This window comes from Zosterops lateralis, assembly GCF_965231275.1.
Source record: "Zosterops lateralis genome assembly, chromosome: 25".
In the NCBI taxonomy this organism is placed as follows: Eukaryota; Metazoa; Chordata; class Aves; order Passeriformes; family Zosteropidae; genus Zosterops; species Zosterops lateralis.
In genome coordinates this window covers 5,703,667-5,729,986 of record NC_139785.1, presented here as the reverse complement: position 1 = coordinate 5,729,986, position 26,320 = coordinate 5,703,667, and the positions used below count along the sequence as shown (strand labels likewise).

Sequence of the window (26,320 nt, the reverse complement as noted above, 5' to 3'; positions counted from 1 at the left end):
AGGACTTTGTGGGCGTGTCCCAGGCATATTGGGGGCGTGACCTGGATTTTGGAGTGGGCGGGACTCTTGGGGGTGTGGCCGGGGGCGGCGGAAGTGGCGCCAGGATTCAAAGCGCCGGTGGCGGCGGAAGTGGCGGTTGGTGCGGCCTGAGGCGGCTCCGCGGGGCCCGGGGCTCGGCCGGGGGGGGGTTAAGGGGAATAAAGGTGCAGATCCCTGCGGAGGAGGTTGTGGGGATAGGGGAGGATGGCCCCGAGGCCGTGGAGCGGTGCCCAGGGCTGGATGAGAAGATGAGGGCACAGGGGAGTCTCCACAGGGGGCGATGCTTGGGGAGGGCCTGGTTGGGATGGGGGGGGGGGTGTAGAGTGGAGATCTGAGGGCGCTCGGGGGAAGGCGGGAGCTGAAGGCGAGGTGCCATGGGGTTGGATAGCGGGGGGCAGTGAGGAGAGAGGGGGCAGTGATGGGGATAGAGGGGACATTCATCCATAAAGGGCTGTGGGTCCTGCTCAGAGTGGGGAGCCGCAGGTGGGATTTGGGGCTCTGGAGGACTCTGAGGGCCCTGGGCTCCCCTGGTTGAGGGCACAGCCGGGGCAGACGCGGGTTGGGGTGCCCGGGCACACACTCTCACCTCTGTTTTGTCCCCAGGGCCGGCCCCGCGGCGGTACCGGGATGGTGCCGCCCCCCAAGGAGCAGCGCCGGGGGGCCGGGCAGCCCCCGGCCAGGCCCCAGAGCAAACCCCCGCAGAGCAGATGGAGCGTCCTGGCCGAGAGGAACCAGAGCGTGGCCCCCGTGGGCGCCTGGGTGGAGAGTGGGCCGGGGGAGCAGAGCCCGGCCTTTGTGAGTGCACCCAGGGCACCATCTGCCGGCCCTTCAGTGTGCCAGGAAAACTCCCGGGGTGGGGGTCAGAGACAAAAGTGATCTTCTTCACAGCCTGAGGGCAGCCAGGAGCATGGCTCTTAAAATAATAATTTGTTGTAACGTGTTAGGTCCATGTAGCCTGGCCTCCCCTTTGTACAAGCCCACAACTTCTCTAGTTGAGTTGATTCCCCTCAAATTAAACTGTGTTTTTGAGGAAAAATGCATCAATTTTAAACATCAATCAGGTAGAGAACCCAGCCAGTGCTGCTTCTCACTTTCCCACTCATCCCTAAAGGATGTCAGGTAGTTGAGATTTTATTCTGTGTTGCTGATTAAAAAAAAAAAAATAAATTAAGCTGAGTGTTTCAGGGTCTGGAGCCAATCTCCACTGAACCCCTTTAGAAACACTTAAGGAAATCTTCATGGCTGGTTATCTCAGGGATTTCTGTTTTGAGGGTTATTCTAAGAGGACTAAAAGTGCATTAAATGTTGGATGATGAGTTCAGTCCCCTGTAATTAATGTCTGAACATTATAGAAGCTCCTGCCCTTCTGAGATGATTTATTTCTATATTGTAATTTAAACCCTGAAAGGTTGAGATAATTTATGGAAATCAATCAATCTCCATATTCCACAGGACTTCCACCTTGGCTCTATGAAACTTCTGGGGTAGCTGAACTTTTCCTGACAGCTTCAGGGGGCCTGGATGCTCCTGGGGCTTCCAGAGGGGAATGAAGCTGCCCAGGGTTATCTGAGCTTATTTAATACACTTCTAATTAATCCATAGTATTGCCTCATGCACCAGAGTTGCTGCTGAGGTGAGCTGGCACTGGGCTGTTCCCTGGAGAAGTCTTGGTTTCATCCCTAACAATGTGGATTTCTCCCCAGTTTGGAGCTTTGTTGGGCTGTGCTGACCCTGCTGTTCCAAGTTCATCTTTGGCCTCACCCCTTTTTGCTCCATCCCTTCAGTCTCTGGTTTCTCTGGCTGTGTTGGCAGCCAGGAGAGCAGTTCTGTTTTAATTTAAGCCACGGTGGTGTTGCAGAGTTTCTTGGCAGAATTGCAAGGAGAATAAAATGGGATTTTTGGGTTTTTCAGGTCATTGCTCTTAACCTTTCACTTCAGATGGTAGAAGACATTCCTGAGCAGTGCTGTGCTCTGTGAATTGCTTCCCTGAAGTGCTTCCAACCTTGCAGAACATTAACAGGATGAGGGCCTGGCCTGTTCCTTTTGGATCCAAGCTTTGGCTATTTGAGCATCCTTTCAATGGAGCAGGAGCTGCTCCATGGGTCTGCTTTTCTCTCCTTCCCTGTGTGTTGCAGAGATTGTATCTCAATCCAGTCCATAATAACCCAGTAGATATTGCCCAAGCTGTTATTCCACATATTTTGAAACAAAACATGAAGTTTGCTCTGGGTGCTGCTTGTCTGCCTGCTCCCTCAGGATGGAGGAAACAGGAATACAGGCTGCTGTAATGCTCCAGTGTAACAAAACCCTGGTGAAATGTGTTTCCCTCTCTGCCAGGCTTCAGCATCCCGGGTGGAGGAGGAGCTGAAGGAGCAGCAGAGGAGGAAGGCAGCCAGGCTGAGGAGGTTCCAGGGCGAGGTGAGGCAGCGGGTGAACTGGCAGGTCAGGCTGCGCCGCAGGCAGGAGCTGCAGGAGGCCTACGAAGCAGTAAGTGAGGCTCTGGCAGGAGAAACTCCTCCAAACCCTGCAGAAACTGGGAAAAATCTAAATGCTGGAGCATGAGTCAACACCTGAAGTTAATGAGAAAAAAAGAGAAAAATCTGATGTTCCAGACCCTGTGGTGGCAAACTGCGTTCAGGGTCAGCACGACGCTTTGGCTGGTGCTGGAGGTGCTTTGAAGCCTCCCCAGGGAAAGGTTACTGCCTCCCTCAGGCAACAGCAGAACAGAGTTCTGAAGCTCTCTGCAGAATTGCCTGAAGTAAAAAAACAGCCAGGCAGGAGTTGGGAATGATGTGGATGTGTCCTGGCTGCATTTGAAGCAAAGCAGTTTTTCTCTGTTTTTTTCTGTTCCCTTTTCCAGAGCAGCCAAGTAGTTTTCAAACAACACTTTCCCTCTGTCTCCACATTCCCTTTTCCCCCCATGGGCTTGTTTTGGATTATCCTGTGAATATTTAATTCTTTCTATTCTCAAACAAGTGCTGGGGAGACTTGCCAGGATCTGACTGTGGCAGAAAAGAGAATGCACTGACATGTCACCAGCCTTGGCCACCGGTTGGGCTGTTTGGGCTGTTTCCATGGCCAGGGATGTCCTCATGTAGCTCTGCCAGCTCCAAGCGGGAAGCCCGCAAATGCCCTCAGCCCCAAAGAGCCTGATTCTTTGTATTCTCTCAGCATGGAGAGCCAAAACCTCCCTTCCCAAGAGATTTCACCCAGGGGTGATGAAATGTCAGCGCGGCTGACCTCCTGCCCCATCACGGAGATCCCACTGGCTTTTTCCTGGCAGGCGGAGAGGGAGAGCTGTGCTGCCCTGCAGTGCTCGGCCCCCTGGAAGAACACTTGCCTGTTCCAGAATCTCCCTGCTCCCATCATCTGTGGGCCCAGGGCTGGCTCTGGCCCAGCCCAGCCAGAAGAGGAGCATGAGGAGCCATTCCAGCAACGAGCTGCTGAGGTGAGCCCTGCCCCTCCTGCATCTCCATCGGCGTTTTGGATCCTCACTGTTTGAAATGGGAAACTGGCCACATTTTCTTTTTTTCTTCTACAGCTAATATTTGAGTTTAGATACTGAATGAAACTTTAGGCTCCTATTGTCACTCTGGACGTTGCTGTGCTCCTCAGAGCATCCAGCTGGGTGGCTCAGCCTGTGCTGTGGCTGAGCTGCTCTGGCAGCACCGTGTTCTCCCAGCCGTGTCCTGGCGCTGAGGTGGCACTAGGTGGTGCCAGCTCATTGCAGCATATCTCGTGTAGACCAAAATCCGGGGAAATCTGCCTTTAGGATTGTTTAAACTTTTTTTTTTTTTTTTCTTAGTAGTGATGTTTATGGTGCATTTGGTGGTTTAGAAAGCCTGTGTGCTCGCCTAGGAGCTGGAGTTATTCCAGTCGAAGCACCATGGGATGCATCATTCCAGTTGAGGTACCTTGGGGTGGAAAATCACTCCTGGCTGGATACCAAGCAAGAAAATTTGGGATCTGGCAACATGTTTTGGGAGCAGATCAGGATTTTGGTATCTTGGGGCAGCTCTGAAAAACCCTTGGCTGATTGTGTGTTGGGTCGTGCTGCCTTGATGGAGCTCCTTGGCTGGAGCAGAGCGACTTGGAAATGTCCTGAACTTGTCCTGTGTTTCCTTTGGCTGTGCTCTGGGCACAGCTCAGCAGGGCTGTGCAGCAGGTGCGGCGCAGGTTGGCCTCCTGCAGGACCGTGTTCCCCGGCGCCTGGAGGCAGGAGGTGAGCAGAGAGAGCTGTCTGGGCTCAGGGCAGACAAATCACCTTGCAAACTCCTGAAGGTTTGGCTCTAATTAGCAAATCCAAAGCATAATTTAGGAGGTTTGTCCAGCAGGAGTGAAATAAACTGTGTTTTCCTGACACACCTCGTGGGTAACCCATTTCAGAGAAGGCAGCAGGATAAAGTGTGTGAAAACATCTCTGAGATGAACTCAAGAATGCAGAAAAGATTTTTAAAGGTTGAGATTGTGATCTGGGTATCTGGGAGGAATGTGATGACCAGCCCTCCCTTCAGGTGCCTTCATTTCTTCAAACCTCAGCAGCTCTTCCCGTTGCATCAATCCCTTGTTTTGTGTGGGTGGCAAAGATCTGGAGGGTTTTCCCTTACCCGGGGCTGGCTTCTGCTAGGGAATGATTGGCATGCAGCTGCTTTCCTCAAAGCAGTGCATGGAAGGTCAGTCCCACCTTTTGTTCTGCTGCTTTTCATCCTGATTTTGCTCCTTCAGTTCTCAAGAACACCTTTTGTGTTGTGACTATTTTCCTGGTCTCTATGCCAAGACCTTTCTTCAACTGATGTGCTTTGGAGAGCACCAGGAGCAAGCCAGCCTGGTGTTTTGTGTTATTGGCTCTGGAGCCAGTTTCCTGCCCATCCTGTAAATCTTCATTCCCTTCTCTTTCTCAGGTTCACCAAAGGTGAAGTAGAGCTTTGCTGATTATCTAAAAACTGCCTTTTTTTTATAGAAGGGCTGGTCTGGCTCTTCCTCTTCTTTGTACTCTTGGACTTCTGATTAAATCGGTCAGCTCTGCAAACAGGACTGAGAGAAACACAATAATTATGGCCTCAAAACCCTTGTCACCAACAGCAAACATCCTTCTTGTCTGAGCCATTAGTGCAGTCAGTGAGATGAGTTAATTTATGACCTCAAATAATAAAGCCACTGCCCAGGTGAGCCCAGGTTACAGGAGATCCGTGGGAGTCCTGGGGCAAGTCATCCACAGCAGTGAGAAACACTGGGAGGGGTTTGGGACCATCCTCCCATCCCCAGCCTCGCTGCAGCTACAGTTAATCTACATAAGGAAGTTTAACAGCTTCCCTGATTTATTCTGGGAGGAATATATTGATTTATTGCATTGTTCTGTTTTATTACTCCGTGATAAATGAGGAGAGAAAAGCTCCCGTATTTATCTGGATCCCTGTATGGTTTGGCATGTTCCCAGCCTGGCAGGACAGCAGAGTGTTCCCTTCTCTTCAGGTGCAAGAGGTTGCTACAGACATAACCAGGGACTTAATCCCCTTGGTAGTGCTGCCTCTGCTTTTGTGCTCCCTGGATTTCCTTGTGCTTTGTATTCCAGCCCATTTCTTTGGTTTTTCACCCAATACTTGGGGTCAGTAGCTTAATCAGGATGCTTTGTTCTTCCTTCATCCAGGCTGATAATAAAATCCAAGAGCAGAGCCCACCTAGTTCTTACCCTATTTCTGTGCAGTGAACTCCTGAGACCTAATCTGGGCCATGTTTTTAATCAGTTTTGTGCCTCCCACATCAGACTTCCATTTAACAGGTTTGGCTTTACCCCAGTGTTGAATTAGACCAGTCAAAAACTCAGCTGAACCCCAGAGTTTTCTGCTGCTCCTTGCCTGAGGCGTTTTCTTTCTATTGTAGGAGACATTCAGCTTAGCCTGACCTCACTCCTCTTGAGAAATTTATGCTGGTTGGTGATTATCTTGTTTTCTCGTGGCTTACAGGCAGTTTGCAAGGTGATTTCCTCTTGTTTTTTTCAAAAGTCACAGTTAAACTCTCGAGGTTAAAATCTTCTATTTGGTATTTCCTTTTCCTCTCTTTTAAATAAAGAAAGACACTCCTTGTGGCCTTTTCTGATAATCTGGACCTCCTTAGATCTCAGGGAGCTGTTTGCACCTTAGCTGCTGATCCTGGCAGCAGCCCAGGGCAGGTCCATCCTCCTTAAAAACTTCAGCTTTAGTAATTAACCTCTCTTTTTCTTCCCAATAATAGATCTTCCCACCATTTTTCTCCCTGCTGCTGTTGCTAACTCAAAGCAAGTCTTTAGCTGAAATGTTTTTTTTTCTGGTTTTTTTTTTTTTTCTTCAATCTGTTTTTTTTTTTTGCTTTTCTCTTCTTTTTCTTTTCTCCCTGTGATCAATAATCCATGTTCCTAAAATTGTTGCTCTTTCTCTCTCCCCAAGATTTCTTCTGAGGTGAAAAGCATCCAAAGAGTTAATTGCCTGCTTTCCCAAGCAGATACCAGAATGGTAATTGCCTGGAAATGACCTGTCCAGTGTTCCAGCTCATCCTGTTACTGAGTCTTTGCCTTCAGGCTTTGCTGGACATCTGTAGCTCCCATCCCAGCACTGCAGCACCCAAATTCTTGTCCCCAGTGTCTCATTCCACCAAGCTGGTGGTGTTTTTCCAGTTTTGTGTCTTTCTGCCTCCAGTGCTCCAGAGCAACCTTCCAAAGCAATATAACCCTTCCCCTCTATTCCCTTATCAAAGCATCTATTCTGTCATGTTTCTGTCATAATGGGGCTGATGGAGTAATTCCTGTGCCTATCAAATAATTCCACATTTAGACCGACTCCAGGCTATTCTCTGTCCTTCCCAAACAGTGCCAGAGCCATATCAAGGAATTCTTGGCATTACCTGTTCTCCTGTTGATCCATCCTTTCCCTCTGACAGCAGTCCTGCATTTCCTTTCCCATCATGCTGAAGGATAAAAAAGAAAGCAAGGGGGAAAAAAAAATATCCTGGCTTCAAGCTCGCTTCTGGCATTTTGATTCTTTAGTTTGTAGGAAACAATCTGTTGCCTCTCAAAATATTGTGGATTGCCTCTGGGGAGCCTGCCCACTTCCCATCTGAAGGGAGTGTACTCAGATCCCAGCTCCCTGCCACTGTGAAATTGTGCCTGGAGAGGTTTTTTCCCTTTTCTTCCCTTCACCCCACACGTCTGTCCTGCTGCTGCAGCTGGGGAGGGCACAGTTACAGTCACCCTGCTGCATTCCTGTTTCCCAGCTCTGGTGGCCCCTGGTGCTGCCAGATCCCATCCCAGTGACAGCACACACAGCCTCCTGTGTGTTAAAGCTGCTCCAAGGGTGTTCAGTTTTCCCTTGGCACCAAAGCAAACAGATTTCAATTCCATGTTTACATCCATGTCTTCCCTTCTCCAGAAACCAGACCCAGTGCCCATGGAGGAGAGTGAGGAGCTGCTGCTGGCAGGACACCACGATCTGCCTGCTGAGCTGCTGGAGCAGGGCACAGCCCCCAATGGCACTGGGCAGGATGATGACTTCTACATCAAAATCGAATTTAAAAAAGTAAGACTCGTGCAAAGTTGGTCTTAAGAGTTTCGGAGCATGAGATTTATTTTGGTGTCTGGAAGAAGCTGCTCTTGGAGTTGAGCAGTTGCTCCCTCAGGGTGCTTAACTCTTAAACCCACCATCCTCAAAGCAGGTTTGGGAGCAGTACTGGAGCTCAGGGAGGTCGGCACTGCCATTCCCTGCTTTCATGTGCAGTTGTGGCCTTGGATTCCTGCCTGCTTGTGATGCCACTTGGCAGCTGCCCAGGAGCGAGCTGAAACCCAGGGAGTGCAGTCACATCACACCCAGAGCCATGCTCAGACCACCCGAGGGTGGAAGAGATCAAATCAGTCAGAAAACTCCTTGAAAAGGGGAAAAAAAAATTAAAAAAAGCTTTGTATCAGGTGAAGATGACTGTAGCAATCCTGGTGCCTGGGGGTGGCAGGCCCTGCCCTAGGAGGGCTTGATGTATTTATCCTTCCTCTTTTGTTTCCAGGCAGCTTTTTTTTTGAGCATCTTGGGGGTGGAAATGGTTCATCCCAATTACCTGAGGTGGTTGGCAAAGGCTTTATGGCTGTGGCAGTGTGTGCCCAACCTTGGCTGGGGATTAGTCCAGCTTGGAGCAGAAATACTGGCTGGGCAAATAGGGACACAGCGGAAATTCCTGCTGAGGTTTACACTGAGGTTTTGTTTTGGGACATCTTGGCTGTGGAATTCCCCTTACATTTAGGTTTTTTTTTTTCCACACTTCAACAAGTTCATAATAGAAATTTGGGATGGGGAGATGTACATCCATATTTAAACTAAACCAGAACCCTCCTCCAAAGATATCTTTGGAGGTGTTTTGACAAAGCTTTGTGTTGAGATGTGGCACATCTCTCCTGTTCATGGCCAACCTGTACCCCAGATAAAGCCCATTTCCATGGTGGCTCATCCCATTGAGGTCTGGAGGGATCACACAGAAGCCCTTCTGGGGGAAGATGAGAGGACTGTGGTGATGCTGATGCTGTTCCCTTCCATTATCTCTCAGGTCTGTGATGGGTCAGTGAAGGACTCGAGCCTGTCTGGGCCTCCTGGGAGGCCACACAGTGAATACCAACCTCCCCTCAAACTCTGGGCTGGTGTTGACCAAGAGGAAACCAGGAAGCAGGTCTGTCCAGGGGAGCCAAGCCCTTGTGGTTTTGTTTCAAAGGGTTTGGGTGTTGGGAATGCTGCTGGTTCAAATAAGGAGCCTCAGAGGAGCTTTGATGTGTGAAACCCCTGCTGGGTTTAGTTTGATAGCTTCAGTGGTGTCTCAGGTCTTGGGCAAAGCTACCAGGTTATTTTTTAAAATGTGACTAAGTGCAGCTGTTACCTACTCCTCCTTCAAAATCTGGGATCTCAATAACACCAGAAGTTTGAAGGGGAAACAGGCTCCTTTCATTCTGCCTGGCAAAACCAAGGGGTGCTTGCTGTAGTTGCAGGGAGCCCAAGAAGCTGCCAAAAATGCTTTTAAAAAAAAGAAAGAAAGAAAGAACAAAGCCAACTTTATCTTGTTTAAATACAAGGCTGGAATGTAAAGGTTTCTCTGATTTTGGGAATAGCCTCGAGCCCAGCCTGCAGGCCAAGTGGATGATTTCACAGTGAGGGCTTACAGCCTGTGTCCTGGACAGTTTGGCTCATGTTAATCTCGGTGATACAGAGGGAAGATGTTTGTCTTGGATGCCTAAAGCCAATGACTTTTATTTTCCTGCTTCCTCCTGCCACAGAGAGGAACATTTCTCTCTCCTTTTGTCACCCTTCTTGCAGCTTGCAGCGTAAAACTCTGAACGATTTGTATTTTTTGTTTCTTGGAGTGTTTTCCAACCAACTAATCCCAAACATGGTTGTGGTTTCTTGCCAGTGTGACAACAGCTGGGACTTCTCAGGTTGCTCCTCCTAACCCTGCTGTTCCCTTTCCCCTTGCTTTTAATCTCTTTGGCTCTGATCCATCTAAGATAACTGGTTTTGCAGCACTCTGCCTGGGTTTGTTCCATCCGGTTTTCTGTACTGGCAGCTTGGTGATCTCCTCTCCTCCTCCTTTATCTCCAGCTGTGCTGGGCTCTCTCCACTGAGGGAGGTGGACAAACTCAGCCCAAAGGTTTTGGCATTCATGAAGAAAAATCTATGCATTAAACTTCTGGGAGTCGTGGAGCTCAGATTATCTCTGTACCCCACAGCAGGAGGGCTTTTGCTGTGAGCTTTAGCCAGGAGGTTTCCCTGCCCTTGCTGCACCAGTGGGATCAGCCAAAGCCCAGACACTAAACCCTCAGTATCCATATGGGAGTTCTTCCCTGCAGGGCCCGTGGATTTGTCTCAGCAGTGGTTTTGTCACCTCTGTGGTTCTCCTGCATGTGGAGAATCCAGCTTGGTGTCTTTTGGAGGAGATAAAGGCTTCCAGTGCACTGCAGGGGAGCACCAGAGTCCAGGTGGATCCAAATCCAAGCAGGCTGAAGTTGGAATTGGCTCTTTTCCCCTCAGCAAAGTGAGAGTTTAGGAACTTACCAGGTGGCAGAGCTTCCATCCATAAGCAGCTTCAGTGGAGGGATGCTGGTACAAAGCTCTCCAATGTTTGAGATGACTTGGTCTTTCCTACCTTGGTGCCATCTCTTCAGCTTCCCAATCATGGATCACCTGCACTCAGAGATTCTGGAGGATCTTTTGGGGAAAACAACGAGGTTCCATCCTCCAGAAACTGAGCTGAGCACGGATATTGCTTGATATTTATCCCAAAGGTCCTTCTCTTCTCCTCCGCAGCGGCAGCGGGAGTTCCTGCGGTGCCGGCGCCTGTTCATGGCCGTGGAGCGGGAGCGGGTCAGGGAGCAGCAGCGGCAGCAGGAGAGGCAGCACAGAGCTTCCCAGTGAGTCCCTGCAGGGGCTGGGGTCGCCTCCTCCATCAGGGTCCTTCAGAAGGTTGGAAAAGTCTTGTGAGTTTGTCTGGTGTAACCCCTCTGGGGTGGGGTTCACACAGCCAACCCCCCCAGCAGAGACCCTTAAGCCATGAGGAGTCCTTTAGCACTTCTCTATCTGGTTTTGAAGTCCCTTGTTTAGGATTTGGGAGCTGGGAGAGGTGCAGCCTCCCAAACCATGACTCTGGGAGCCTAAGCCTGTGTTTAGAAACTTTGGGGTGAGGTCACGTCATTGTGCTAAACTGTGACTTATCCCTGACATCTTTAGTATCAGACCCTTCACCTTGATAGCCATAAAAGCTTATACAGTGTAATAAAATGATTTCCAGGCTTTTGTGCCAGAGTTAACACTTGGTATCTGTGTAAGAGTATCAGTTGTGCTGGAGTTTTTCTCACCTCCTCCCGTGAAAAGGGTTCACTGAGGAGACACTGTGCAAATTCACAGCCAAATAGGAAAGATCCTCTAATTTTTCTTTTTTCCCTGGCTTGGCTTTGAATGAACTGAGCTAAAGCTGACCATCCTGGCTCTTCTGTGATCAGGCTTTTTGGGAGTGGGACAGGCACCACAGGGCAGGATTTTCACTGGCATTTTTTGAGAAAAAACTGCCAGTGTAAAGCAAGTGCTCCTTGAGCCACATCCTGACATTCCAATGGCACTTGAGACCTTGGCAGAGCTTGTCCTACCCTGTGAATGTTGGCAAGGCCCCAGGGATTTCCTAGTTAGTGTGATCCTTTTTTATTAGTAGATTTTCCCTTGGAATGTGTGCAGAGAGGAGCAGGGTTTGTAATTACGGGGTGTAAAGCCCCGAGCTGGCCTTTGCCTCAGTTTCTGGAGCAGATTTATGGTGCTGTACTTAAGGTTCTACATTTCATTAAATAAATAAAAAAAAATAATCTGAGTTTATAAGTCAATCAGAGAAGTTCAACTTTAGCACTTTCCTTCTGGATGACTATAGGGGGCTATTGACCCCCTCCCTATATGAAGTAAGGTCCAAAAAGTCTTCTCCTGGCTTCTTCCCAACCTTAATTTTGGTTTTTATGCCCCCTGGCAAGGAGTGGCCTGGGACATGTTGTTTCATTTGGGAATAAAATGTCAGATACTCTGGTGTAAGTCTCTCTGTGCTTTTCAATTGCTGCTTGTCAGGGAATGCGTGTCATGTTTGGTGGGAATTACATAACCCAGGTCCCACTGAAGGGCTGGAGGGCCATGTAGGTGCAAGGGAGACTGAGGAAATAGAGAAAAACTTAGTTAAAATACATCTTAAAGGCTGTTTTGGAGTAAAGAGTGGGATCCTTGGAATGTCTCTGTTGTTCCCAGCCCTGTCCTGGAAGGTGCTTCCAGAAGGATCCAAGCTGCCTCATAATCAGGAGCAATGGGAAGTGGGGAAGCCAAGGTGTTGCCCTTTCTGGGGGGTGTTAAAGAGCCCAGCCTACATGGCTTTGTTTAAGAAGAGAAGTGCAGCTTTGGGGAACTGTGGGTGGCAGGAGCACGTGTGGATGTGATAGAGGAAGGAGCTGGAAGAGGAAGTCCATGATGGTGAGAAAACAGACAGGCAGGGAGAGTTTGAGGGCAGGAGAGCACTCCCAGGCTGGTGTTGCCATATGGGGGGAAGAATGGAAGCTTTTCTGACCCTTCTATGTTTAAAGCCAATATATTTGTTTATATTTATTTATATTTAATGCTGTGATTAGTGCAGAATGACTTTTGCCTTTGAAAACAGCAGCATCACCCAGATTCCTGTGCCCTGACCTCACAGCCAGCAATGGAGGTTGGAATGGGGAAGCTCCTTCTCTAACCATGTGTGTTCCTGCAGGATTAAGAGGCAGAAGGAGAATCAGCGCTGGGCAGAGGAGCAGAGGATGCAAAATGTGGCTGAGCAGGGAGAGCCCTCCCTGGGACAGGGAGCCTGGGCAGCCCTGGCCCAGCTGCAGCTGCAGGAGAGGAGAGTGAGGGACAGGCAGCAGCGGGAGAAGGAGCTCCTGAGGTACAGCCAGTGTGCACTCCCTCCTCGTGCAGAGCCAGGTGCCACTGGCAGAGGTGAATGTTTGATCCCTTGCAGGTATGTTGAAGCTCTGAGAGCCCAGATGAGAGAGAAAGTCAAACTCTGTAACATCGACTTGCCCCCACTGTGTTCCTGTGGGTCTGATTTCTGGGATTCCCACCCGGACACCTGTGCCAATAACTGCGTCTTCTACAAAAACCACAAAGGTAGGAAGGAGCTTCTTCTTTCAGAGAGGAGACATCTGGGCCTGATTATACAGAGAGAAATTAAACCAGGATAATGTTTCCATGCTCCTGGGCTGCTGGGCAGAGATGCTTCTCCAAATTTACCCTAGAGAGGGCAAGTCAGGGGCTTTGCTGCTTGACCCAGCCTCTCTCCCTTAAGGAGTGTAGTGGCAGCCTCAGCAAGGCACCAGCCCCTACAATGTGTTAAATGACACAGCTGTGAAACAGCCACGAGGAAAATGCTGCAAAGCATCTCATTAGGGACACAGAGCCCTCTGGGAGGATGCACACAGGTGTGGTAAGGGCCTTCCTTAGGTGGTGGAGCGCTCTGACCTTGAGCACAGCTTGGAAAAATACCTGGCTGGGCAACTGGGAGTCATCTGGGAGGGAAAATAGAGAAATTTGGGTCCATAAAATAATCTTTGGCAACTGGGAATCATCTAGGAGGGAAAAGAGAGAAATTTGGGTTCATAAAACAATCTTTGGTGTGTGTACTGCTTTATATTTGGGAACGTACAGAGTGTACAGAAAACTCCAGGCATGTGGATCTACCTTAAACCCCAATGACTGTCTCTCTGTTCTGGTGAAAGGCTAGAGCCAAGCCCAGTTTCAGGCCATAAGTGCCATGCCCTGACAGTGTTTCTGTGTCCCCATCCCTCTCAGCCTACAGCCAGGCGCTGCACTCGGTGATCTCCTCCTGTGCCCACGCGGCCACACGGCCTCTCCAGGACCTGGCTGCTCTCTGTGCTCGTGCAGGGAGGCCTCTGTGACCAAGGCAGCTCCGTGTCCCAGCCCCTGGGGTGAGCAGGGAGCGGGGCTGGGCCGTGTCCTGCCTGCCCCTCCACGCCAGCTGCCAGGACGGTGTCACCTTTGCTCTCCTGGTTTGTGCTGGGTGCCTCTCCCTCTCTGCTCCAGGTGTGCAGCTGGTCGAGGTTGAAGGAGGCAATTGCTCTGTGGGGTTGGTTTATGGCAGGCACTTGCATTCCAGCATTTGACTTGTGGAATAAACTTTTTTCAAGGGTTGTTTGTCTCATTTGAAGTGTGAAAGGAGGAGAAATGAGGTGCCAGGGGTCAGTATCTCTTGGGGAGGATTTCTAACCTTTCCCTTTTCCTAGGGTTTCTGCCAGCCCCTGCCACATGGATCACCTTCCAGGTATTTACTGTTCCCTCCTTCTCTTCTGTGTGAGGATCTCTCTTCAATAACACCCCCACAGCTTTATACCTGACCCATGCTCCCATAGCCTCTACTTTGCTCCTGAGAGGAAGGAGCATTTTTCTACTAAAGAAAAAAATCTGCAGTCCTTTGCAGGAATGACTGCAGCAAGATGGGTTTTCCCTGAACTGTGGTGAGATAACGTGGTCCTGGGCAGAGGTTGCTCCTTACCCTGTCATTAATATTTGCTCCTTGCTGGCCGTGCTCTCCAATATTAACCGTGGCAGGAAGGATGGGTGGCCGAGCGTGCCGGATCATTTCTTCTCCCTCTTTCCATCCCATTGGGCACAAAGCAACCTCAGCCCTGGTCCAGAGGTGGCACAGAGGGCACAGAGCCAGGGATTGCTCCTCTGTTCCTCCTGGAGAATCATTCACTGAGGGCTCTGTGCTGGCTGGTGCTGTTTATTAACAGCCGCTTGCGTCAGGGGAAGGTGCCCCAGCCTTAATTCAGGGTGGTGGAGTGGGTTTGGAAGGGGCAGGATCTGCCCTGGGAGGGGGCAAAGGAAGCAAAGGGCTAAAGCTGCCAATGGGCTTTTTGTAACTGATTTCAGCTCTAGGGCAGCTGAGGACAAGCAGTTTCTTGGCAAGTCCCCAAGGAACTTGCTCAGGCCCTGGGAACCCCTGTTCCAACCTCTCTGCAGTGATCCCCAAAGGGGCTCTGGGCTCAATCGGGGCTTAGTCAAAGAATAAATAAAGCTGTTTCTGTTCCTCATCCTCCATCTGCCCCGAGCAGGATAAATGGGATACTCTGAAAGGGGATGGGGTGGGAGGAGGACTCCCAAAATCCCTGGCACTAACCCCAAAGCCTGTCTGGGGTAGCTCAGTCACCAGCAGTGCAGTGAAGCCTGGTCGGGGAGTGCTGGGACTGAGAGTCCAAAAGTTAAATCCAATTTTTTCTGCTGGAAAATGCAGCACCTGGGGAAACTCACAGAGCCCCGGGGGGATATAAAAACGGCTGGTCGGTCCCTTAGGGGCTCTGCCTCCCTCGTGCCAGGCGGGTTTGAAGCGGGTTTTTGCTTTAGAGGGAGCAAATACAGCCCGGTTCGCCCCTGGCCGCCCGAGGAGCCGGGGCTGAGGCCGGGCAGGGCCGGGGCGGGACCGGCACCGGCGGGGCGGGAGCGGCGGCCCCGGGGGCGGTGAAAAGGAGCCGGGGGGGGCCCGGAGCCGCCGCCGCCGCCCGCCCGCCATGAGGGCAGCGCTCGCCCCCGGGGTCCGCCTGCTCCGAGCCCTCCCCCGGGACAGCCGGTGAGCGGGGGGAACACGGACCGGCATGGGGACAGGGACCGGGATGGGGACTGGGATAGGGATAGGGATGGGGACACGGGACCGGGATGGGGACAGGGACCGGGATGGGGACAGGGATAGGGACTGAACTGGGATAGGGATGGGGACACGGCACCGGGATGGGGACACGGCACCGGGATAGGGATAGGGACTGAACTGGGATGGGGACACGGCACCGGGATAGGGACTGGGGTAGGGACTGACACCGGGATGGGGACTGGAACTGGGACAGGGACTGGAACTGGACATAGGGACCGGGATAGGGACTGACACCGGGATAGGGACTGACATGGAGCAGGGAGGGTTATGGGCACCGGGGTAGGGATGGTCTCTGGAATAGGACTCCTTTGTGGGTCAGCACTGGAATGGAGACCGGCCCTGGACAGCAGGATGGGGAGCAGAGCCGGCACTGGGATCAGCCCTGGGGTAGGGAGGAGTGTCTGACATTCCACTGGGGACTGGGAGCACTGGGAGTGGGACTGGGACTGGGATAGAGACTGGCCCGGGGTGTAGGGGCTGCACTGGGATGGAGACTGACCTTGGACCAGCCCCGGACTGGAAACCACTTGACTTTACCTGGGGACTGACACTGGGACAGGGACAAGTCCTGGGGTGGGGACATGGATTGGGGTGACTCCCCCAGGGCCCAGCATCACTGAAGCCGCTGTGAGATGGGATCAGCCCAGGGCTTTGGGCTCAGCCTGGGGAGGGGGAACCTCGAGATGTCTCAGGCCCTGACACTCAAAATTCAGTGGGCTGTGGCCAACACAGACCTCTCCTGCTGCCTTCTCTTTTAACGAGGTGATGGGATTGCTGCCCGTTTAATTTCAATTAATATTTGGATTTTTTGGAAGCCCGTTGCCAGACACTCCCCCTGCTTTTCCATCTGCTGGTATTTTCCCTGCCAGAACACGTAGGGTAAAAAAAAGAAAAAAAACCCAACACCCAAGTGTCTGGCCCAGGGAGGCACTGCATAAGAAGTTTATCTTTCCCTTCCCTGTGGCCTCTCTGCTCCTCTTGGATCAGCCCTGCAATCCCTGGCAGTGATTTTGGGTAGTTTATTCATTTTTGGGGGTGGGAGCAGCAGTTTCAGTGCAGCCCTGGAGCCTGCACCACAGCACAGGGAGATATTCAGGGTTTGCAGGGCACCTGTCCTTGCTGCAGCTCCAGGGAGAAGTGAAACTGCAAAGAGGAGCAGGATGGGCCAAAACCACAAAAAAAAAAAAAAAAAAAAAAAAAAAAAAAAAAAAAAAAAAGTTTAGTTTTGTTTTGTTGTTTTTTTTTTTTTTCTAAACTTGGAGCAATGCTGTGACATGTCTGTGTGCTGCAGCTGCCCCTGACCACTCACTTGCATCCTCTGGTCTGCCATAAACCCCTTCCCAAAGGCAGGACAGCTCCTTCAGAGATACTCATCTTGCTCCAGAGAATGCTGGATCCTACTCGGGATTCTCCAGGCTTTATCTGTCAGTTTTGATGGGTGCAGCATCCCCATTTCCTGAGCCCAGACTCCCCCATTTTCCTGCGTTTAATCCAAGCAAAGATAATGAAATGGCTTTTTGGTGGAGGAAGGGGAGCTGGTATTTCCTAGGGCATCCCACCCCCTGCTTTTTTTTTTTCCAGCTTATTTTTGATTAACCCTGGGAGTGATGATGAATCAGCACAGTTTCCACTCATGACACCAGGAAGGCACTTGCTCACCCCGTGTTTTGGTGAGATGTAGCTGCTTGTGGAGATGGAAACACTGCTTGATGCTCCCCACAAAACTCAGCTGATCTTCTTAAACCACATCCTGGGCTTTTTGGGGTGGTCTCCTCACTTCCTGACCAGCTCAGCTGAGCTGATTCAGGTCACCAATCCTGTAGAAGAGTCCCACTGAGTGCTGAGACAGCTCATCTCTGTCCCACAAACCCTGACCTCTCTTCCTTCCTCCCGCAGCTATCGGGGACTGACTCTGGTACTGACCTTCCTCTCCTACACCAGCTACCACCTGTCCCGAAAACCCATCAGCATCGTCAAGGTGGGCTCCATCTCACCCCTGCTGTGGGGACAAGGAACCTGGAGAGGGAGCACCTCGATTTCACCCCCCCTCTCTCTCCCTGCAGAGCCAGCTGCACCCCAACTGCTCCACCTTGGGCCCAAACCCCCACAATGACTCCAACAACACCAACTGGTGCAGCTGGGCCCCTTTTGGTAAGGCTGAGCCTCCTCAGGTACCCCAAAACTCATGGCAGCCAAGCTGGGCTCCCCCCGTTCCCTAAAACCAGGTGGTGGCCAGGGTTTGGCAGGGGGCCGGCTGCTCATTAGGCTCCCGGAGGTAATTAAGTGATAAACGTCTGTCCCATGCCCCTGGGCCAAAGGGCAGCAGTGGGTGGTGAAGTCCAGGACAGGACAGCACCAGGTCCCAGCGCTGGTGGCACCCGGCCATGCCCCCAGAAGCCCCAACGGAGACCAGGCTTTGGGGAATGGGGGACAAAGCTGAGCTGGTGGCCACAGGGAAGGAACACAAGATGGGGGGACCAGGCTGAGGTAGCCCTAATATTTCTTTTCCAGATGGGGACAACTACAAGGAACTTTTTGGGGCTCTGGATAATGCCTTCCTGGTGGCCTACGCCATCGGGATGTTTATCAGGTACCCAGGGCCTTTCCCTCCACTCACCAGTTTGCACCAGTCTGGTGAAGCAGCTTTCATTGGGATGGGATCACGCTAACAGGAAAACAGCCAGGAATCCTCTCAGGATTTGGGTACTGGCTCAGTGTGATGATGCCCATTGCTGGTGTCACCAGCAGTGTTGTGCTCTTCCCTCTCTCTCTGCAGTGGCATTTTTGGGGAGCGCCTCCCCCTGCGTTATTACCTGTCGGGGGGAATGGTGCTGAGCGGGCTCTTCACTGCCCTGTTTGGCCTTGGCTACTTCTGGCACATCCACGTCCTCTGGTACTTCATCGTGGTGCAGGTGTGTTGTGCTGGAGGCTTTATCACCTGGTTTTTCAGTGGCCTTCAGGGATTGGGGTGGCCCAGTTTCTGAGCAGGGGAGCACTGAGCATTTCCACTCCCCTCAAAACGTGGGCGTCGAAACCTCCGGGCGTGCCCGTCTGCAGGCAGGGAGGGCAGCTGGTTTGGCAACACCAGCCACTCCCGGTTTAGCCATGGGAGCCATGCAAACGGCTCCAGGATTGCCCCAGCAGGAGGAAAACCCAAACAAACCAAGTGTTTTCTTAACAGCTTTGGGATAGGGGTGGATATTTTTGAGCCCAGTTGGCCAAAACAGTGCAGGGGGTGCGTGGCTGTGGTTGGGGTTTGCTGGGTGATGTTCCCCATCTCTTGCCAGGTCTGCAATGGGCTGGTGCAGACGACAGGCTGGCCTGCTGTCGTGGCGTGTGTTGGAAACTGGTTTGGCAAAGGAAAGTGAGTTTTTCTCCAATGTGTCCCATGCCAGCCCTGGTCCCTGTTGACCCTGGCAGCCACCCCAGTGTCGCTGACCCTGCTGTGTCCCCACCAGGAGAGGTTTGATCATGGGCATCTGGAACTCGCACACCTCTGTTGGGAACATCTTGGGGTCTCTCATTGCTGGGGCCTGGGTTTCCTCTGCCTGGGGCCTGTCCTTTGTGGTGCCTGGCATCATCATCATCGCCGTGGGCATCATCTGCTTCTTCTTCCTCGTGGAGTGTGAGTTGTGATCTGGGGCACAGCAGACAACCAGTGTAATATGTACAATTTTCCACTTTGCCCATCTCTAAGCATTTTTGGCAATCCCTAATGCTTATTTCCAACCTGTGGCTAGCAAGGATGTGGATCTGACCACCGTGGGGATACTCAGCATCATTGGGGTTGTCCAGGCAGGCTCATCCCCCATACCAGTCACTCCTCTGGGCCTGTCTTTCCAAATATCATGGAAATCCTTTGGGTTTTTACTGGGGAAGAGGGTACACAGAGGTGCAGCCTAAACCTGGGTGTTCCCAGCCCCTGTGAGATGCTGGAGGGAGAGCAGGTGGAGTGGGCTTGGTCCAGGCTCTCCTCACAGAGTATTCCTTCTCCCTGCAGATCCTGAGGATGTTGACTGCAGTCCACCTCTGCACCATGTGAGTCTCACCAATTCCCAACAGGCCCGTCCTGGGCCGGGTGTCGCTCAGGGCACAGTGAAACAACTGGGTCATCAGGTTGTAAGGGCAGGAATTAGAGCAATGTTCAGTTGTCACAGGGGATGGTTGTTGCTCTTCCATTGGGAGAATCCTCTGGGTCGTGCCCCAGCAGCAGAGCCAGTTTCAGCCTCCTCCAGCCATGAGAGCCACATCTGCTGCTACTTTTGCCTTGATTTTAGATGGCCTCTGATGATGATCCTGGAGGAGTGACCACCAGTGAGAAGGACCCTGAAGCTGTCACCTCCAACGAGGGCCCACTCAGCCTGTCAGGCCAGAGCAGTGTGGACCACTCCAACAGCCCCAAGGAGCCAGCTGAGGAGCCCGAAGCCATCAGCTTCCTTGGGGCACTTCGGATACCTGTGAGTGCTGGGAGGGAGGAAAGAGCAAACTCAGAGCATCCACAGGGCAGAAAATGGGGAAAACCCACCATCCAGAGGCTCCTCTGATGTCCCCTCCTCTCCTCCCAGGGCGTGGTGGAGTTCTCCCTGTGCCTGCTCTTTGCCAAGCTGGTCAGCTACACCTTCCTGTACTGGCTGCCCCTCTACATTGTCAATGTTGGTGAGTTTTGGGGACAGTGAGGCAGGAGTGAGCCTTGCCAAGGGAAGCATCTCCTCACCCCTCTCCTCTCCCCCACAGCTCATTTCGGTGCCAAGGAAGCCGGGGACCTGTCGACCCTCTTTGATGTCGGGGGTATTTTAGGTTGGTCAATATACTGGTGTGGAGAGGGTGGATCAGGGATGATTTAGAGACAATTCTGGCCTTGACCAGCCTTGGCTGGTCCCCCCCATGCGCAACACCATCTCTTTTCCCTGAGAGATTTATTCAGTGCTCACAGCACTCAGCAGGCAGTAAACACCCCTCTGTTTTATTTTGGCATCCATTTGTTTGGATGACATTCACAGCCTCTTTCCTCAGTTCTTGCTTGCTCAGGTGCTCCTTTTCCTACTTTTTGCAAACACAGAAGAGACCAGAGTGGCTGAGAAATCATCTGCAGGGAGGGAGTGGGAGGGATAAACCAAAGCTCTTCACTCTGACATTATTATAATTAACCTTGAGGGCACAGTGGGCAGAAGATGGGGGGTGAAAAAGCATCACACTGGACTGAGGCAGGCCCCAGCTCTGCCTTTGGGGTGTGTGACTGACACCTGCCACTCTCGCAGGGGGGATCTTCGCCGGCCTCATCTCCGACTACACCGGCGGCAGGGCCACCACGTGCTGCGTGATGCTGGTGGTGGCTGCTCCCATGGTGAGCTGTCACGAGGGCCCCACGCCCCGTCACGAGGGTTTCCTGTGCCCCGGCTCCTTTGAGTCACAGCTGCCTTCCTCTCCCCGAGCCCCCGGGATGAGCTGGTCACGCGCTGGGCTCAGATGGGAGATGGGGTTGATTCACGTGCCCAGATGTTCCTGGGAAGGGATTGCAGAGACCTTGACAACTTAAAAAAAACACAACCCTGTAGGTTTTTCCATCCTGCCATAACTCTGCTCAAAGCCTTGGGGGTCGCACCGAGCCGGTCCAGCTTTTGTCTCTTTGATTTTCATCCCAAAACCCTCCATGCTAACAGCCTCGTGCTCTGCTGGAGCTTGGCTTGGACATCCTTCCCAAGCACCTGCACGGGGCTCATTTGGCTTTGCTTTCACAGCATGGCTAATTAGCTGTAATCCAATCCTGGCTGGCTCTGGGGTGGGAGCCTCTCCTGCAGAAGGAGCTGGCTGGGAAGCAGAGGGGCTGTGTCATGTCAGCAGCCCCAAGAGCACCATTGGGGCAAATTATGTCTGGCTGCAGCCCTGGGAGGCAGCAGAGCCATAAATTGTGGCAGCACCTCTGTTTGCCAGCTGCCAGGTATTTCATCATGCCAGTGGGATGCAGAGGTCAGGGGTGCACTCAGCCCCCCATCCCAGCTGGTGCTTGGTAATTCAGGTCTCCACATTCTCCATCCAGTCCCCAGGGTTCTGCTGCAAGGTAAAACAGCTGGAATAGCCATAACTGCTTCACCTTGTGTCTCTTTTCCAGCTGTTCCTGTATAACCATGTGGGTCAGAACGGCATTGGCACATCAATAGGTGAGGAGCTCTGTGGTGCAGCCTGGTCCTGTCACTGAATTTGAGATGGACACTGTGGATTCACCTCCCTTTATTCCTCCTCTGGAACCTCCCAGGCTGAATTTGGGGAGGGTGGTGTTGGGTGGGATCTCCATGAGAGATTGGAGATCCACAGGAGGTGGAGGTGTGGGACAGCAATGCCCACACACAGCCTGGGGACGATGGATCCAATGTCCTGCTGCTCCCTGCCCCTAAAGCTTTAATCTCTTCCCTGGACGGCTGCAGCCATGCTGATCATCTGTGGCGCTCTGGTGAACGGGCCCTACGCGCTCATCACGACAGCGGTGTCGGCAGATTTGGTAAGAGCTGCACTCACACCCCACCACGCTGCCCTGGCACACCCAGGGGCTGTTCCCTCTTCCCCACAGGGATGTTTTGCTGGGATTTTTGCACTTTGCCTTTGTTTTCCAAAGCCTCTGAAGCCCAGTGGAGAAGGGCAGAGCTGTCACACCTGGTGCTGTGCTCTGCGCCCTCAAACACAGGAGATTCTCCTGTTGCTTTTTCATCTTGGCCACACGACTATTTCAACTTTGCTGCATCTCCCTCTGAGCACAAGCAGAGTGGAAATATTTGGTGGCAAATCCCCTGGGAATTTCTGCCCACTGTTGGCCATCCAGGTTTGGCTGCAGGCAGCATTTGAGTTTGGTCTTTGTGTCCGTGGCTGGGTCTGACAGATGGAAATCAGTCTCACTCTGGGATATGCCAGCCATGCACCCCAAAGCTGCTTTTGCTCCTTATGTTTTATTCCTCCATTACAGGGAACCCATGAATCTCTTAAAGGAAATGCCAAAGCCCTTTCGACTGTCACAGCCATCATCGATGGCACAGGATCTGTTGGTGTGTATGGCTGGGGTGGGTCAGGGGTGTCCTGGGCCCCTCTCAGGTGTGAACTGGGGCTGATGTTCCTCCTGTGCCCCCACAGGTGCTGCTCTGGGGCCGCTGCTCGCGGGGCTCATCTCTCCCACGGGCTGGAATAACGTCTTCTACATGTTGATAGCAGCTGATGTCCTGGCTTGTCTGGTAGGTCTCTCCTTGGCAGGACTCCTTTCTCTGCCCTGGGGTGTCACAGGCTCCCTTTTCGCTGCCTGCTCACTGCTGGAGGGCACAGATGGTTCTCAGAAGACATCCAGGCACAGGGCAAACTGCAAATTGACTCCAAGCCTCTGCTTTGACTTGGCTTTTCTCAACAACCTCCTCCTCACACAGGTTTAGTTTACACGATACTTGCTAGGAGGAGCTGCAGAATTGATCTCCTGGTGATGGAAAGTGTAGGAGCATCCGTGGAGGGCAGGGAGCAGGAACTCTGCAGAGCTGAGATATTCTAGACACACGTGGGTTTATTGCAGGGTGGTGGGGAAAAAGGGCTTTGCCTTCAGCCACCAGCCTGGGCTGGAGGGAACCCCAAAGAGAGAGGGAGAGAGAGGGGGGGTGAGGTGAGGGAGGTAAAAGAGCTGAGAGGGGTAAGAGAGGTAAGAGTAAGAGAGAGAGAGGTAAGAGTGGTAAGAAACCGATGACCTTGTTCCAATCCATTCTATCTCCTTTTGTGTTGAATATTCTGATTTACAGTGACCAACCAGTGCAAGATACAAAACTTACAGACTTTGCCTGCAGCCCATGAGAACTGCTCTATCCCCACATCATCCTGTATTCTAAACTCTAAAGAGACTTTTCTTCTCCACCTTTTCCCTGATGCCTTGGCAGGGTGGAGAGGGGCTGCACCCTTGGCTCCTTTTGTTTTCTGTCCTTCCACCCATCTCCAGCTCATCCCCGTCTTCCTGCCTGCCATGATCACATCTCAGAGCTGCCCTTCATTTCTATTTCCCTCACAGGTTTTACACCTCCAGTATTTCTTACCAGGCAATCATATCCACAAGCCCTTCCTGTCCCATCTTTCCCAACACTCATGGCAAGGCTGGAGGCTGCAGTGCCCTCCAGCTTTGCAGCAAATCCTCCACCTTCCCTCTTGCAGCTCCTGGCTCGTGTGGTGGTCAAGGAGGCTCGTGGCTGGTGTGGGCCCATGGCCAGGCAGAGAGGGTACGTAATCACCACCCCGGGGCAGGCTCTGCTCCCACAGTGCCCCAACACTGTGTCAGTGCTGCTCCAGAAGGATGTTTGTTACCCTTTGCTGTCGCTGCTGCATCTCCGTGTGAGCATCCCCAGGCCGCCCGCCCCCTGCCTCGCTCCTGTGGCCACAGAGACATTTCCACCTCCAGCCAAGGCAGCGCCTGGGGGATTTTAGCCAGCTGCACCTCAAAAAAAACACCTCATTTGGGGTGCTAAACGCAGCGTCCTTGTGTCTTTGTAGCTCTAGTGTGCAGCTAACAGAGTCAGTGATGGATGGGAAGTAGCTTGGTGTAAGTACCTTCACTTGAGCCCTGAGGATTAAACACAAACACAAGCCTGATTTGTTCTGATTCTGAGTTTCGCTTCGCAGGCTCAGCCTAGAAATAGCCACTCCCCCAATCATTCAGGGCCGAGATCATGATTTGGGAATTAAAAGATCAAATTGCAATGGCTGGGGGAGAGTGGGAGGGTGGGAGGAAGGGGGATGTGGCTGGGCAGTGCATCCTTGTCTCCGGCTGACTTAGGAGATACTGGCCCAGATGCCCAATCGATTGGAATTGATTAATGCACTTGAAACAACTGAATTTATAGGCTTTGCCCACCTGTGCTACCGAGCTTGATTACACACAGCCAGGGCTCACTAATCAAACCTGCAGCAGAATCACTGCAGCGAGTGTATAAATAATCTCCAAATCAGCCCTGGCCTGGCTCTGATTGCCACCCCCACCCCTGTGTGACACCTCGAGGAGGGGACCACAGCCAGTCCCGGACACCTCAACCCCCTGGGAACATTTTGTCCCTTATGTCTTGTGTTTGCAGGTGAAAGACCAATAGTCTGGGCCTCGTGCTGCGGTAAGTGCAGCCCAAATCTCCTTTTCTGGCTGCTGGTGGAGGGCTGCCAGGTCCTGCTCTCCTGTGCCGGGGCTGCTTTAGGGTCACCACTGTCCCAGGGCTCACAGCATCCCTGTGTTGCACCAAACCCTGGCTGGTTTCTGCTGGGGGAAGCAGCTGGCTCAGTCTGTGGCAATACTGCAATGCCTTGAAGGCTTTGGGGAGTGTCTGTGGAGCGGCTTTGCAGAGAAGAGGCACAAAAACGCTGTTGGATTTTTGGGGACATTTCAGCTTTGGCCGGAGACAAAACCATGGCTGGAATATCCTCCTTGAGCCTGCTTCTCCTCCTGGTGTGGATGGGGCTGGGCTGTTTTCCCTTTCCACCTCTGCAGCATCTCAGTGTCCACCACCATCAATCCCAAGAGCTGTAGGACGATGCTCTGTGCCCTCAGCCTCTTCTCTCCCCGCAGGTTTAAGGAGTTTTGACGCGCCCCAAGGCCGGAGGGAGGAGAGAGGCTGAGCACAACCAGGGGTGTCCCGGCAGAGCTGCAGCCCAGCCTCGGGCACTGCCAGCCAAGGGTTTGTTCCAGCCCAGGCAGGGGCGAGGAGTGGTCAGAGGGCCTTGGCCAAGCGGTTTTTCTCGGTCAATTCTTCACCATCGGCCGTTTTATTAATAAAAACGTACAAAATCTGTGTGGCCGGTCCGTGCCGTGTCCTGATGGGGGCAGTGATCACATCTTGCTCTCCTCCACTGGTTTATGAGCCTGCCCCATCCAGATATTTGATATTCCAGGGTCTGGATCGAGAGGATTCCAAATCACTTCAGGCACTGCCTCCCCAACAAAGCTCATTCTACACAGGAACATCCCTGGGCTGAGCCCAAATCAAGCTGAGTTTACTCCTTGGCTTAAAAAAAGAGACCAAACCCAGTATTTTTCCTGATTATTAATATTCAAAAATCACACCATTTAGCTCCAGAAGAAGGACATGGATCCACCCCCTACACTAGGATGAACTGTTCGCACACTCCGGCTGCTCTGGGCAGAGCTGATGATCTTAGTTAGAATCTTCCTAATTAAGAGGAGCCCCAGGAGGTTGAGGCTGTGGCGCTGCCTGCCAGCCCTGCCGGCTCCACGGGCAGGGCCGGGGCTCAGAGACCCCCGCGGGGTCAATTGACTGCACCAGGGCCAGATGTGCAGCCAGCTGTGTGCTGGGGGAGGGGGGGAGACTTTGATGTGAGTGGAGCCGGGGGGCCTGGAAGCCACGGGATGTGACTGCATTCCCTGGGGTGTGTTTGCAGCCCCTGGGATGTGATTGAATCCTCTGGGATGTATTTGCAGTCCCTGGGGTGTGTTTGCAGCCCCTGGGATGTGTTTACAGACCCCTGGGATGTGTTTGTATCCCCTGGGATGTGATTGCAGTGCCCTGGGATGTGCTTCCATCCCCTGGGATGTGTTTGCATCCTCTGGGATGTGATTGCATCCCTTGGGATGTGTTTGTATCCCCTGAGATGGATTTGCATCCCCTGGGATGTGACTGCATCGTCTGGGATGTGTTTGCATCCCTTGGGATGTGTTTGCATCCTCTGGGATGTGACTGCATCCCCTGGGATATGTTTGCAGACCTCTGGGATGTGATTGCATCCTCTGGGATGTGTTTGCAGTCCCTGGGATGTGTTTGCATCCCTTGGGATGTGACTGCATCCCCTGGGATATGTTTGCAGACCTCTGGGATGTGATTGCATCCTCTGGGATGTGTTTGCAGTCCCTTGGGGTGTGATTGCATCCCCTGGGAAGTATTTCCATCCTCTGGGATGTATTTCCATTCCCTGGGATGTGTTTGTATCCCTTGGGATGTGTTTTCAGTCCCCTGGAATATGTTTCCATCCTCTGGGATGTGTTTCCATCCCCTCCCCGCCCCGGGATGGCTCAGGACAGGCTCTGAGTCCCCGCCCGGAGCAGTGCCCGGTG

General features: G+C 52.4%; 2 protein-coding genes across 5 annotated transcripts; both read left to right on the top strand.

The window, feature by feature from the left end:
- The first annotated feature begins 21 nt into the window (after positions 1-21).
- Positions 22-13,760, top strand: CCDC15 (coiled-coil domain containing 15). Of its 3 annotated transcripts, none has more exons than XR_014591769.1 (11): positions 22-139; positions 643-834; positions 2,377-2,526; positions 3,323-3,487; positions 4,184-4,261; positions 7,440-7,586; positions 8,599-8,718; positions 10,344-10,447; positions 12,310-12,480; positions 12,567-12,704; positions 13,386-13,497. XR_014591769.1 is itself a non-coding variant. In XM_083878040.1 (11 exons), the coding sequence occupies exons 2-11, from the start codon at positions 667-669 to the stop codon at positions 13,490-13,492; spliced, it is 1,359 nt and encodes a 452-aa protein (XP_083734166.1). In that variant the 5' UTR covers positions 27-139; positions 643-666; the 3' UTR covers positions 13,493-13,759. The 3 variants fall into 3 exon arrangements, 2 of the variants coding, with proteins under 2 accessions (XP_083734165.1, XP_083734166.1); XM_083878040.1 differs by having other exon boundaries at positions 27-139; positions 12,556-12,704; positions 13,386-13,759; XM_083878039.1 differs by having other exon boundaries at positions 24-139; positions 12,310-12,704; positions 13,386-13,760.
- Positions 13,761-15,098: 1,338 nt separating this feature from the next.
- SLC37A2 (solute carrier family 37 member 2) lies at positions 15,099-25,043 on the top strand. 2 transcript variants are annotated; one of them, XM_083878088.1, is made up of 20 exons: positions 15,099-15,180; positions 17,155-17,236; positions 17,322-17,409; positions 17,770-17,848; positions 18,035-18,170; positions 18,546-18,622; positions 18,717-18,883; positions 19,259-19,296; positions 19,536-19,715; positions 19,824-19,914; positions 19,993-20,055; positions 20,517-20,602; positions 21,368-21,416; positions 21,681-21,754; positions 22,214-22,292; positions 22,378-22,475; positions 23,425-23,489; positions 23,761-23,809; positions 24,339-24,371; positions 24,821-25,043. In XM_083878088.1, exons 1-18 carry the CDS (start codon positions 15,122-15,124, stop codon positions 23,801-23,803), a joined length of 1,554 nt encoding a protein of 517 aa, XP_083734214.1. In that variant the 5' UTR covers positions 15,099-15,121; the 3' UTR covers positions 23,804-23,809; positions 24,339-24,371; positions 24,821-25,043. The 2 variants fall into 2 exon arrangements, with proteins under 2 accessions (XP_083734214.1, XP_083734213.1); XM_083878087.1 differs by lacking the exons at positions 23,761-23,809; positions 24,339-24,371; positions 24,821-25,043 and having other exon boundaries at positions 23,425-23,709.
- The last annotated feature ends 1,277 nt before the right edge of the window (positions 25,044-26,320 follow it).

Coding starts and splice junctions, on each gene's coding strand:
- CCDC15 (XM_083878039.1), top strand. CDS start 667: ATGGTGCCGCCCCCCAAGGAGCAGCGCCGGGGGGCCGGGCAGCCCCCG. Junction 4,262..7,439: donor CCGGCGCCTGGAGGCAGGAG/GTGAGCAGAGAG, acceptor TCCCTTCTCCAG/AAACCAGACCCAGTGCCCAT. Junction 10,448..12,309: donor AGGCAGCACAGAGCTTCCCA/GTGAGTCCCTGC, acceptor GTGTTCCTGCAG/GATTAAGAGGCAGAAGGAGA.
- SLC37A2 (XM_083878087.1), top strand. CDS start 15,122: ATGAGGGCAGCGCTCGCCCCCGGGGTCCGCCTGCTCCGAGCCCTCCCC. Junction 19,297..19,535: donor GCAGTCCACCTCTGCACCAT/GTGAGTCTCACC, acceptor CCTTGATTTTAG/ATGGCCTCTGATGATGATCC. Junction 20,603..21,367: donor TGGTGGTGGCTGCTCCCATG/GTGAGCTGTCAC, acceptor TCTCTTTTCCAG/CTGTTCCTGTATAACCATGT.